At 37.7% G+C, this 13365-nt stretch overlaps 1 protein-coding gene across 2 annotated transcripts in view; it reads right to left on the bottom strand.

The window, feature by feature from the left end:
- Positions 1 to 72: 72 nt before the first annotated feature.
- The window catches only part of FBXO11 (F-box protein 11), a 77496-nt gene continuing 64203 nt past the window's right edge, over positions 73 to 13365 (bottom strand). For both annotated transcript variants that reach the window (XM_075042450.1, XM_075042449.1), the window contains exons 12-23: positions 8225 to 8442; positions 7818 to 7903; positions 7641 to 7735; positions 6429 to 6551; positions 6241 to 6326; positions 5824 to 5900; positions 5569 to 5712; positions 4523 to 4633; positions 3251 to 3358; positions 1795 to 1903; positions 1303 to 1401; positions 73 to 1224 (exon numbers count right to left, since the gene is read on the bottom strand). In XM_075042450.1, the coding sequence (XP_074898551.1) occupies positions 1095 to 1224; positions 1303 to 1401; positions 1795 to 1903; positions 3251 to 3358; positions 4523 to 4633; positions 5569 to 5712; positions 5824 to 5900; positions 6241 to 6326; positions 6429 to 6551; positions 7641 to 7735; positions 7818 to 7903; positions 8225 to 8442 (1386 nt within the window). In that variant the 3' untranslated portion in view covers positions 73 to 1094. The remainder of the gene's footprint in view (positions 1225 to 1302; positions 1402 to 1794; positions 1904 to 3250; positions 3359 to 4522; positions 4634 to 5568; positions 5713 to 5823; positions 5901 to 6240; positions 6327 to 6428; positions 6552 to 7640; positions 7736 to 7817; positions 7904 to 8224; positions 8443 to 13365) is intronic.

Raw genomic sequence — 13365 nt, 5'->3', positions numbered from 1 at the left:
TACTCCACAATATATTAAGTCTAGATGTTATGGTACATGCATACACTTTCAGGCTGTTGATTACCCACTGTCACCAATACACATAAATGGAAAAAAGCTATGAAACTGTATAGGGCTGTATATATACTTGTCTCAGCTTCATTAGAGCAGGAAATTACTGTGACTTCCAGCAGGTTATGTAAGTAATGTCCAGACTGTTCAAAAAAAACTATGAACAGAGTAAAGTACAAGACTGTTTTGAGGAGACTTTCTACTGTGTACTTTAAAACATAGTAAAATTTCTTTCACAAAACTTAGTTACATGGGTACTTTGTTTTATAGTGCATTATAGTCTAGGAAGTCTCATTAAAACACTCGCTTTTTTTGTTAGGGTGGTTTGAGTACAGACTATTGCTGGGGCAGGGAAGGAGATTATTCTAACTTCAGAGGACACCAGAAAAATTGCTGGATATAATTTAAGATTAGTGTTTTCTCTTTCATAGAAAGAACGTACATACTGGGACATGAGTACAGTTACAGCAAGTCTAGGTGTGCTAACAAAACAGGACACATTCAAGTACAATAAGATTTTTTTGCTTGAAATTAGAAACAAACTACATGAGATTAAAGCATTAAAATCATATTTCTCAATCTGAATAAATGTTAAAAAATCAAAAGAAATGCAGAAGTGCTAGCTCACATTTTTTACCATGTTACAAAAGCAATTGGTACCCATGTCCATAAAGGCAGCAACAAAGAATGCTGCTTGTCTACAGAATAGTACTACTGCAAATTGGACTGCGTTTCAATGCTACTTGTAAAAACACCAGCTTTCAGAAGTTGGTATCTGTACAAAATTGCAGCTTATTTTTCTTCACTTCTGTCCCTTCAAAGTCTTTGTTTACACAGTAATGCTAAAACGCCCAGTTCTGTTATCCTGAGTCAACATATTGCCACTTTCTTTTTTGGTAGGTTGAGCTCCATAGTGTCAACACCTCACACATCCGCTTTAATACAGTCTCTTTCTGCAGAAATGGGCAAGTATAACTTCCTCCAAAAAAAAAGTTTTAACAGTTATGATATTAGAATGGCAGGACTTTCTTTCTGAAAGGAATTCAGTTGTGCTGCAATGTATTAGATTCTATAGGTGGAGCAGAGTCATATAGTGTATCTGTATCATGTGTAGGCTCTCCAGCAAGCGTACAGGGATTAGACAGTGTTCCAGCACCACAGTCACAGAAAAACCTACAAAGAAAGAGAGCTCTTTAGTTTCTACTTTACTCACATTGTCGTAATTGCTCAACATACTTGTTTGAAACATACCTATCATGTCTAATGAATTCTACGTCATGTCCTTGATGGCACTTCTTAATGCAGTTCACACATATGGCATTACGGTCTGTGGTGTTACAGGTGTGACATCTGAAGTAAAATACATCATGTTAGGCAGGAACCAAAAACTGATGAGCTGAGTAAAGGGCTGGGGGAGGGCGTAGGGGCAGAACAGCACTAAAAGGTTGTGCATTGGACTAAAACCTGAGAATTTTACATGAGCTTGGATTTCGTGGCATACTTCTGTTGCTTGTTTTGAAAAAGCAGTTCTGCTGTTTAATCCCTTAGGCTCAGGTTCACAGCAACAGTAAATTCAGTAGCAGTAAATTCAAGACAATGGGAACTTGTTTAATCCTCTTCTGTTACAGTTGAGGAAGCGTACACATTTGTGTGTTAACAGATGGCAACTGTTTTAGGGGTCTCGCTAGAAGAGAAATTGCGTTTATTTGAAAACCTTACTGTAGGTGACAGAAAACCCGTTACCTGTAGAAGTCATGCATCGGATAGCTGGTGTAACTTGAAATCTTATATAGACACTGGCCTCTACTGACCGCTTTTTCTATGGCATCTTGATTGTTCATTATTTTGTTATCTGTTGTGGGGGGGGACAAAAAAGCCGAGAACTAATCACACCTGGATCAATGACTTTTTTTTTTCTTGAGGTGTTAAATCAGAGCCCCCTCCCCCTTAAGAGCTAAATCCATTAGGAACTGTTAGTTCTATGCCTGCATTTTAGTCTTGGCATTCACGCCTATCAAATCTCAATGCCAGATGATGAAGGCAGATGCCCAGACAGTGCAGTGCACTCCTCAGACCAGAAAGACTGTTCCTCTTTGCGTGCACACGTACCTGATAAACCCTCATTTAAATACTCTTTGTGAACTGCTTTGTGAATAAATGGTTAGAGAAACAAGCCTTGGTATCAGGCTTAAGTTTTCTGTTGAGAAGTCTGAAACCCAAATGTTGGAAAGCCTCTTGTCTACCACAAGGGCTTTTACCCAGCCCTTAGAAAGCAGAAAAGCATGGCTTTTCCCCCAGGGGAGTTTACAAATAAGGCACTTTCCACCACAATGGAAGTGGGAATTAGGTCTGCCCACCTCCAGCATTTAAAAGATGTGTCCAAGGCACAGTGAATTTGATAATCCTCTCTTGTTACTCAGCTACTACATTTTCTGTCAAGTCCCAAAGTGCACCTCAAACTAGTCCTGTCCGTTCTCAGTAGCATCACAGCACAGACTGATGCAGTCAGTAAGCCCAGGAGCTGTGAAGCAGGGAGCCAGAGCTTGTGTTTTAAGTGGTGTAAAGAATATACAGGAAAAGCCATAACAAGTAGAGCCAAGCAGGTAAAAACTCTGCAAACTGAACCTTTTTCTTCTAAAATAACCTCCTGTGGAGCTGTCTGGCATTCAAACCATCACTCCAATCTCCTCCAAGAGGATCTTGTCTCATGCGCACTTCCCCACTATACATGGGAATTTTATATATGTAAACTGTTCCTAATTTCTGAAAAAAGTGATTTGGGATTATGAATATTCATACTTTTAGATCCTCCAAGCCACATGAGGCATGTTTCTTTACTGAACACTTGTTTTCAGATATGTGACAGAAGACTTTCCACTATACTAACTTAGAACTGGAATTTGAGGTGGGCCAAAGACCAGTAACCAGTTTGGAAACAATTTTGACACAGAAGAGCTAATAACAGAGTTTTAATATGATAGGAAAACCTTAAGTTACCTTTGAAAGTGTCTGGCTGTCTAAAAATCTAAGATAGCTTAGCTTGGCTTATTACCTTCAGCTGAAACTCTTCATTACAACTCAGCCTAAGGCAATACCAAATCTGAGCCAAAAATGGAAAAAATGGTACGATAAACCCAAAAGCCAGCACCAAATAAAAAACACAAAAGTGAACAAACAACCAACGAGGGCTCAGGCTCACCTTTCATCGTGACGTTGACACCAGACGCTAGAAATAAACCTCCAAAGCGGTTGTTGAAAATCTGATTGCCTTCTAATGTTGCAGTTGCATGATTTGTTATTTCAATACCTTTATTGGGTCAGGGGAACAAAGAAGAGAAAAGAAAGTGGGAAAGTTAAAGCCTTAGTGACTGTGCATTTGTACCTCTCTCACGATCCATAGTTTGTTCATTCTTTTTAAACCATCATAAACTCGGGGAAAAAAAGGAAAATGACACAGCTAGAAATTGCACTGTAATTTGCTATAAAACTGAGGTTCAAATACTTCTGTTGAATCCTTTCAAAGAGCTACAGCTGACATGCATGGCTTCTGGTAGTAACAATACACTACTAGTTTATCTGGTAATAAAATGGTGCTATGATCCTATATTTTCAGGGGGGATATGATTTTTGGGTGCTTAAAGCTGTCATCTTCACATATATTTGGAAGTTCTTGTGCACATACCTTACCCTTTTTAAAATAGCTTTTTAAAAAAGTTCTCAAGATGGGCACCTAAAATTCATTTCTTTAAATCTTAGCTTTTATCAGTAACCCGTGTCTTCAAAGTCATTTGTCCAGGACTGCTCTTGACAGCAACCTATCCTTCCCCCCCACCACACTGAAACAACACCTTTAGAGGCTCTTCTCAGAAAACTTGCTTCTTCTGAAAGAAAGATGGGAGAAAACTCAAGAATGTAATTTTAGTTGAAATGGAATGGAATGCAAGACGTATGGAACTGTGATCATTAAAACAGTAAGTTGCACAAAAATCACTAGCAATCATTCTTCATCTCTTCTGGAGTAGGAAACGCTCATTTTAGTAATTTTTCAAGTTTGTTCAACTTGAGATGCAATAGAAACCTCTTTAAAGTATACATTTGCTCTGTTTTCTAGGTTTTAAAGCAGTGATAAAATATTCAAACCAGCATCCAGCAGATAACTATAAATATGTCCTACACAACTTTATCAATTACTTCTAAAATAATGAAAAAGTATTTCACAGAAAAATGAGAAGGCAGAATGTGTTGTTTCTCAATACATATCTTTGATTCCAGAGACTGCTGTAAAGATAATTCTGGCTACAATTCTGAATTCTCAAATGATTTCTAGAATATACTGAAGGATATCCCAATCTCTGTTAAAATGTCTAAATACCGTGGGGTAAAGAAGCTCAAGAGTTAGCTTTGTGAAGAGCTTACTCTAAGCTCCAACACTTCAAAATTTGATTTTTGTTTTGATTTAAACACCACAAACCTGCAGCAAATCCATCGAATATTCTATTTTTCCTTAGCACAGGGTGGCTATTGGTGCTGATAAGAACACCGGCTTGAGCATTCCTGAAGATATCGTTCTCTTCCAGAAGACCTATGACAGACCAACAAACATGACATTTGAGCTTGTTAACATTTCCTTACCTGTAACCATTCTGTGAAATATTTTCAAAACATCTCACGTATCATCATCCTGCTAATACCCTTCATTTGAGGAATACCCACCAATAGCATTTAAGTTAGTGATAAAAGTTTAAAGTAATTCTCAGTATATAATCATGTAAGTGTATTTTTTTCAGTGTACAGAATAGAATTTGGGATCGCATACACCATTACAGAAAACTCCATTTTATTTTTGAGGAAACGCTAAGTCTTTTCACTTTCCAAATTTTTCTTCAATTTTCCTAACATCTTTATATTCTTGTCTTCTAAAACCAGCAGCCTGCCAAAGCAAAGCTTAACTTGCATTTTTGTTATTGCAGGACAGGATTACTTTAAAATGCTTAACTTAAAATTAAAGCTCATTCACTGCAAGTGATTATCTACAAAATATCAGAAGCTGATACCGGGACACAGAACAGTCAGGGGATTTCAGAGGAGGACCACTTCTAAATTTACAAGTATACCAGAGATTCCTTAAAGATCTGTCACTTTTTCCTCCTAAACCTTTGACACAAGCAGAACCTGAACTGTTTAGATGCATGATTTTGGCTCCATGACTGGAATTCAATACCATCTTTCAGTCAAATGGCAAAGCTTACAAAAGCCGATGGGATAAAAGGACTGTCTTAAGCAGCAATCTAACAGTCATCTTGGATGAGATTAATAACCTCTCTGCCTCCCACGGATTTCAGTATTACTGATGTAATTAAGGCTAAAAAGCATCACTGTACATTCGTTATAACTATTTTATTACTTCAGAAGACAAGAGCTAGGTTTCTAAAGAGCACTTTAAAAAGGACACTGCTTAATCTGAAATTAAACTCTTATCCAGAATATTCAGTATATGCCAGTAAGGGAAAAAACTACCTCTTCCCCCATTAAATATACAGATGCCTCCATCTCTTCCATCATGGATTTTATTTCTTCTTAGTGTAGGATTACTGTCTGTTTTAATCCATACACCAGCCATTGCATTATCAAAAATTTCATTGTCTTCTATAAATCCAAGCCCTAAAATTGAAGGAAGGGTGGAAAAAAATAAAATCAAAAAGGATAATAAATGGGAAGAGATAATATTGCAGAATATAAACAATTCTGGATAAATGTTAAAAGCAAACCTACCAGAATTATAGACAAGAATACCACCATTCTGACCACCCCAGATCTTGTTGCGTCTAATTTTGGGGTTGCTTCCAGTTCTAGAGAGAAAAGCAAGCAAAGAAGTAATTTAAAACATTTTACTATCTCCCAAGGCCAAACGCTTAAAACACCTCTGCAGAAGCACCCCACAGATCTCCCTGCTTAAGAATCTTACATTTCCAAACATGCAAACATATTTTAGCTTTACAGACTTCTAGTCAATATCCAGGCTATATTGGTAATAACTTACTCTTGTAAGTTGAAGCAGAGGATATTCAGACATACTGGATTTCAAAAAAAGTTATTTTTAGAAAAAAATTTACAAGAGCAGTTAAAAAGACACAAAAGAGCACAAACCAAGCTACCTCTGTTTTGACATAAAATGAGAATATGTTTTACCTTATTTGAACCCCTGAGTACATGTGATTATAGATGTCATTGTCTTCTAACACGCCATGTCCATTGTCATAAAAATAAACTCCAACCTAACACATCAAGAATTAAATAATTAGTTCCAAAGTAATGAAGTATAAAACCACAGAACTTTTAACTCTACGGCCCTCTTGTAACTACAGAGCAAAACTCACCTGTTTCCCACTGTGTATTCTGTTTCTCCTCAAGACTGGAGTGCTCCCTGTTGTCACCCAGACTCCAGCCAAGGTATTGCTGTAAACTTCATTTTCCTCAATCACACCTTGTCCTTTTTCATGCTAAATGCAAGACAATTTAAGAGTTGAGAAAACCTGCTAACTGCCAATACTGTTCTTCTGGCTGTACCCATCCCTCCCCAACATGGCTTCTTTACTGTAGCAAAGTAATTCTTTTCTATTTGAGTACATGTTTTCACTTTTTTTTTTCCTCCAAATAACAGTACATCATGATTCTGAATGTTTGCCAGGAAATGAAGAACACTCTGCATGCAAATCGTTATATTTCAAGGCTCTGCAGTAGTATTTGCAAATGTCTGCTAGCTGTAGGTAGAAAAGGTACCTCCCCAGTGCCATGCAATCAGATGAAAGTTGTGGTACCTGGCACTTAAACCTACACCCACAGCCCTGTCCACCAGACTGACAAAAAATTGGCATGTCTCTTAAGATAACTATCTTTACCAAGTGTTTGGGCTTGAAAGTAAAGCAACAGTATTCTTGGTCAAGGTAAGCTGTTCTGGTTGCATTTACAGAATAAGTAGATGAAGCTGCACACTTGCAGCATTAGCTGAACCTTAAGTAACTTTTGGCAGAAAAAATACACAAATATTTCTCAAAGTCTGGTATTGCTTAAGGGAACCTGACAGCTCTTTCAGTTCAATTAGCAGAGCCCTTGCATACGCTGGAAATTGCGCTTTATTCCTCACTTTTACAATACACGACCGTACAGCAATTGCAATGTATATCATCCTGAAGGCAAAAAAAAAAAAAATATTTTCTGAGGTTAGTGGTAAACACATTACACTCAAAAAAAGCTGAACAGACTTCTAGTTTGTTTTTTTTTTTTTTAAATAATGACAAACTACTATGAAAACTAAGCCTTTAAAAAGCTTTTAACCAAGAAACGGTGAAATTCTGTCATCTATCCCATTTTAAATTTTTTATTCTGTAATAGAAATAATTTAGTGACATTCGTAAGAGCCCTTATCTTTCAAATAACAGCACCAGGTTCAGTCTATTACAATTAACCTAGTTTATAACATAAGAAATTCAGTCATTTCAAGTACAATCAAACATTTTGCAGAGTACCCTTTTCCAACGTTTGTAAGAACAGAAAACAAGTCTGTACGCCTGTTTGTAGCTAATACTTACTACATAAATTCCACCATGTTGACCATCATGGATCTTATTGTGTCGAACTATGGGACAGCTGTTTGTTCGAATCTGTATTCCTGCTAATGCGTTACCTGTTAACAAAAAATGTTATTTAATACAACCTACATACTCATTTTTCTCAGAATTCAAGATGCAACAAGCAAATTAACTTACCATAAATGTCATTTCCTTCAATAAGGCCTCTTCCATCACCAAAGATATAAACACCACCTTGATTCCCATTAAAAATTGCATTGCCCCTAAGAAACAAAAATATCCATCCACATTATGAAATTATTATAATACACTGTACAATACTATACATGTATGTAGTGTCTAGGACTGTACAATATTTAGATTTAAAATAGTGAATTTATGTTCTGTCACTTTGAGAAACACATACTTCCAAGTATACATGCAAGTTAAAAATGCAGTTCAACCGAACACAGACAGCAATTTCATTTTTACATATACAGGAGTATTTACAGTTCATCATAAATAAATGAAATAAAATTGCAATTTTGCTATCCCCCTCAAAACTCTTCTTCTAAGTAGTAAAACATCAATGAGGAAAACGATACCTTATTGTTGGGTCGCTGTTTGAGGTAATCCAAACACCTGCAAAATTGTTTGCATAGATTTTGTTCTCTATGAATTGTCCTCTTCCTTTTTCATGAACATAGATTCCACCAGTCTGGCCGTGATGGATTTCACACCGAACTACTGTAGGATTGGCATATGCTTTCACTTCAAAACCTGCTATCCTGTTTCTATGTATGTTGCAGCTTTCAAAGTAACCCTTAAGACACAAAACATGCAGTTTCCTGTAAGAGTCCTTTTTAAGATGAAGGCTATTCCTTACCCTCCCACCCCTCTAAAGACAATCCTCATTTAAATGGAAACGGTACCAAAATTGACAATATGTAAGTACTTACATAGTTAAATTAAAACAGCTATTGCCACTATATAATTTTTTTCCCCCAAATAAAATACTGTTTCAAAGACACTGTGTTTGCATTGAGAATTTATTACTGCCCATGAAATGCCAAGAAAAAATGGCAACTCTGGGTATAGCAGCTCAAAGAGGACTGAAAATCAGGTTTCCTGAGCAGCAACTAAGGCTCAGACTCCTTTCAAAACCATGAAGGTGACAGGTCTAATATAAAAAGGACAACGCTATGGAGAAGACTACCTACTTATTTTGAGACCCAGAACCATATATATTTGGTAAGAATATGATTTATTTCGGAAGAAGCGTCCTAAATTTCTTTGAAATAAGTGGGCAGAATAAATACATATGGATGTGGGAGATGAGTAATTTTTCCAGGGCTGGATTGGTCTGAGTGGCCAAGTGGTAAACTTTTTCCCCCTCCCCTTTTTTTAAATGGTGTACACTTCCATTCAGACACACCAATAGTAGTAGCAGGCCTACAACAAAACTGTATTTAAACAAATGCTTTATAAGCAGCATAGCTATGGGAAAAAAAAAAAAAAAAGAAGAAAAAAAGACACCAGACATTCCACAAAGCCATCCCAGGTATGCTCCTGCTGTGCCAACAAGCACTCGTGTAGCAGCACAACGAACTGGTCCATCTGAAAATTCATCTGGCAAAATGGTTGTTTTCAGCCCAATGACTTCTCTGATTCTAGTTCATTCCAGGGCCATGCAAAGTAACTGTGTCAGTACTTTCAGAGCATTTTTTAGAACATTTCGATACTAAAATTCAACCTATTCCTTGAGGTGAACTTTAATGGTATTATATGCCCATTTTGCCCAACTAAAAGAACAGAAACAAAAGAACTGAAACGGAGGAAGCATCTCTTATTGGAGATGGTAGATAATCGCCCAGTGATTTGTTTGTGGATGGCTTGGATGCAAGCTCTTGAAAGCTCAAGACTATCTCCAGCGGGCAGCTGCGGAGGGCAAGACTAAAACCAGAGCACATGACATTCAGAGCAGTACTCTGCTGCTGACAAACAACCAAAATTGCACTGTCCATTACAGCCAAGAACACATGGTCGAAAGATAACGTGAACCAATCTTAGTTCTGTCTTTTCTCCTAGATGTCTGTGTCCCTCTGCTCTGCAAAGCCATCAATAGTATAAACAATCTGTATGATTCCAGCTATGGTTTTAGCAGTATCAGTCCTCATCATGCAAATGTTTACCTCTTTAATGAACCGATAACATGTATATAGGTAAAACATCTGACCCAAAAGGAAAGAGGCCGGACCTTCGCTGATCTTTGTCACTGTCACAGGCACCTCATCCAAATACTGTTTTTCCTGTAGCCATTTAAGTCTCACTAACCGTGAGACTTGTCTGACTTGTGAATGACAAGAAAGCACAATTCCTCCTACTGCTCAGTGTAACTGGATTCCAGTGTTTGTACTCACATGACCTACTACCACGAGCACCTCAGTCCTAGAGTTTCTACTACCTGCCACATGGAAATTACTCAAGTTACTGCCAACCTATGTAGAAAGCACTCTGCTTCACTGTTGTATTACTTATGTGCTATGAATTGCTAAGGGACTTCATCAAACATATTTTGAGTACAAAAAAGTAGAAATACATATGGTTCAACAAGGAACTCAAGACAGCATGCACTTCTCCCTAGTTTGACGACTGCAGCCAGGAAAGGCACTGCATTGATTAAACATCTCCAAAAAAGTACTATCAGTGTGCACAGCTTGGCTCCCCAGGCCCCTCTGGGTGACAATTAAGTCAAATGGAAAAATCCTACTTTCTGACAATATTCAGAATATATTTTTTTCAAGGATTTAGAATTGGATTTCTTCAGAGTGAGCCAAGATGTTTTCAGAGTTCTCAAGGAAGCTACACACTAACAGACAGGGAAATCTAAAGGAGATCTCCTCAGAAATACACTTTCATGCCAACAGGCAGTCTTTGGGACTTCTTATCCCCAAAGGAACCACCTTTTTCCCTCATTTTCACTTAAAATGAAGCCCTCAGAGAAACTTAAATAAGATGATGATTTGGTATAAAGTAAAACTTAATCCTCTTAACGGAATACATAATTTCAATTTAAATATTACTATACATGTTTTGGTATCTTATTTACTTCACACATCATCTTCCCGTTGAGTGCCAAATATGTTGCGACTACAGCAAGATGAAGGAAAAGAGGTATTTCAGAGGCGCTTCATCGCAGCCATTTCAGATGCCAGTAGTTCAGAAGTTGCAAACAAGCAGAGCCTTTATGTGGTCAGCAATATCTTTGCGAGCTTCAGCAAGCACTGTTATTTAATAGTAAGGCAATTCTGGTACAAATACTTTTAATTCTTGAAAACAGTACCATATACTGTGTAACTTTTAAACTTGCTTGGAAATGAAGTGAGAGAAGGCTCCTTCACTTCTGCTCGTGTCCCAGTGTATCTACATAATATGCAACTTCAGAGAGGAACAGAAGAGGTACCTGTAGATTAATTGTACTGTGCCTACTATGTCCTAGAATACCATAACATCACTTGACAGCAGAGTAGAAGTGTAATTTCTTCAAAAAGTAGAAAATGGAGCCTTCAAAATGATTGCTCTTCTACCTTCTTGAAAAAAGTAGGACCGATGATTCAGAAGAAACTAAGATTTTGCTGTAAGCCAATGTGAGGGAAGTGCTCCCTCAAAACGGGGAGAAGAAAAAAAAAATCTGTATCTCAGATTCCTTTATAAGGATGACTGCTAGGTCAGAAAGTCAAGACTTTCTGCTAGGTTAGATCCTCTATCATTCAATATTTATAAAGAGAAACTGTATTAAAAAGCCCAGTATACCTCAAGCAGAGTTAGCTTAAGCTGAACTGCTGACTTTGAGCCAATGCAGTTAAACCCAGTGTATTTTCTGCACTTGTTGAGACTGTGTCTGAACACCACCTGTGTGCACAATTATTAAACTGAATTCAGTTAAATCAACAGAATTGCTGTTTGTCAGAAACACGTGTTCTTCCACAGTCCTGAGCAACCACCTCATTCCCAAACTCCCCATTTTCTATGCGGTTCTCTGTTGAAACCAACAACTTCTTTGGCCCAAATTCACCCCCTAGGGAGAAGGGCTAAACTCCTCTCAAGTCTTTAAGATGGCCCCAGGCAATCCTTTCTATCTTTTCCAGCTACCACAGCCGCTCCCCTTCAAAAGGCATTGTTGTGCCTTTGAATTATATCCTCTCAAAGACGCCTTCCCTTTTATTTTTTTTTAATTTTTTTTTTAAAACTTATGAACTTCTGGATCCCAAGAAATGACATATGGGATCAGACAACATTTTCCTCTTGGGAAGTTAACAAATATTTTGTTAACAAGGAAACAGATCATTTAACTCCATACTTAGAAATGCTATTATGCATAGGGCCCACTAACACTGTTTGCAAACCCAAAGCTTACTGCCAGCTCCGTGTATAACCAGTAATACCATTAGAAACAGCCTGCTCCTTTCTTACCACTTCTGTCTAACAGCACACACGGGCTGCCCAACCTGCAGCTCTTAAGCTCCGTCCAGCTGTCGGGCAGCTCAAGCCCCAGATCCTTTACGGAGACTCTGCCAGGCGGCTATTAAGGTCAGGAAGGTCAATACTCCTCCTCCGCATAGAGGGATTGCAAGCATTATATTGCCTCCGCCTCCTTCTAAGAATGATTTTCAAGTGTGCTCAGTATTTTATGTGTGTTTTGTGATGGTTTCTGGTTGTAATTCATTGACTAGCAGTAGAAGAACCTGGAGGATGCAGCACCTGGCAGTGCCAGGATTGCTTAGGAAGAAAGAGGCCCCTGTGATTAGTAAGGAAGAAGGAATAAAGGATGCATGTGGAAAAAAATATTAAAATCTTACACAAAAATACGAAGTGTAAGGAGACTCAAAATACCTTAGCAGTAGCTTTCTGCTTGAAAAATCCTAACTATTAAAAAGCAGCTCTGTACACCAAATTTATTTAAAATACCATGCAAAACATTATCTGTGGGCACAAGATGACAGCTACAGTGACAGAAAGCATGGGCAAGAACACACCGCTGCAGCCTGTTAAGATCTGAGCAGAGAAGGTTATCACAGACAGACAGACACCACAGTAATGGTAACGTTGATGTTTCCACATGCTACTTAGTGTACAGAAAAAGTTGATGTGATGACAAAGAAGGGTTCCTGTGCAGCTGGACAAGCTCAGATGACTTTTTACATCAAGAATAACTCAGTAATTGAACTTGGATTGTTTTTGTTTTCTGCATTTTATGTAGTCTAACAAATACTGCTTTGAAATGCATTAGAGTTAAAACTTGTAACTGAGGGGATTTTGCTCACTGCTTTTCTTCTCAGAGGAATTTTTTCCCCAGGTATTTCTAAAATGGCCTTTTTTCTTTCTCTGTCTCAAAGATCACAATATTACAGAAACGCAGAGGTATTTCATGTTATTGTTTAACTGTGCAAGTTTTAACACTTCCTAAATATTTACTGACACTTGTATTCCCAACAGGGTAAAAAAACCCAAACCAAACCAAAACAAACCCAAACAACCCAGGAGACCAAGATAGAAAGAAACAATCTGCTAAAGAGTATCTGACTCTATCAACTTAATTAAATAGCAATAATAAGTGTGACTGATGGCATAATAAATACGTTTATGAAAATTTGCCTCCCGAAGCCTGGAATGGTCTTTATTTGAGAGTTGGTGGATTTTATAAAAATCCAAATGCAGCATAAAGAAAACCACATTCAAGATGCAA

This window comes from Buteo buteo, chromosome 12 (assembly GCF_964188355.1).
Source record: "Buteo buteo chromosome 12, bButBut1.hap1.1, whole genome shotgun sequence".
Taxonomy (NCBI): Eukaryota; Metazoa; Chordata; class Aves; order Accipitriformes; family Accipitridae; genus Buteo; species Buteo buteo.
This window is presented reverse-complemented; position numbering and strand designations above follow the sequence as displayed.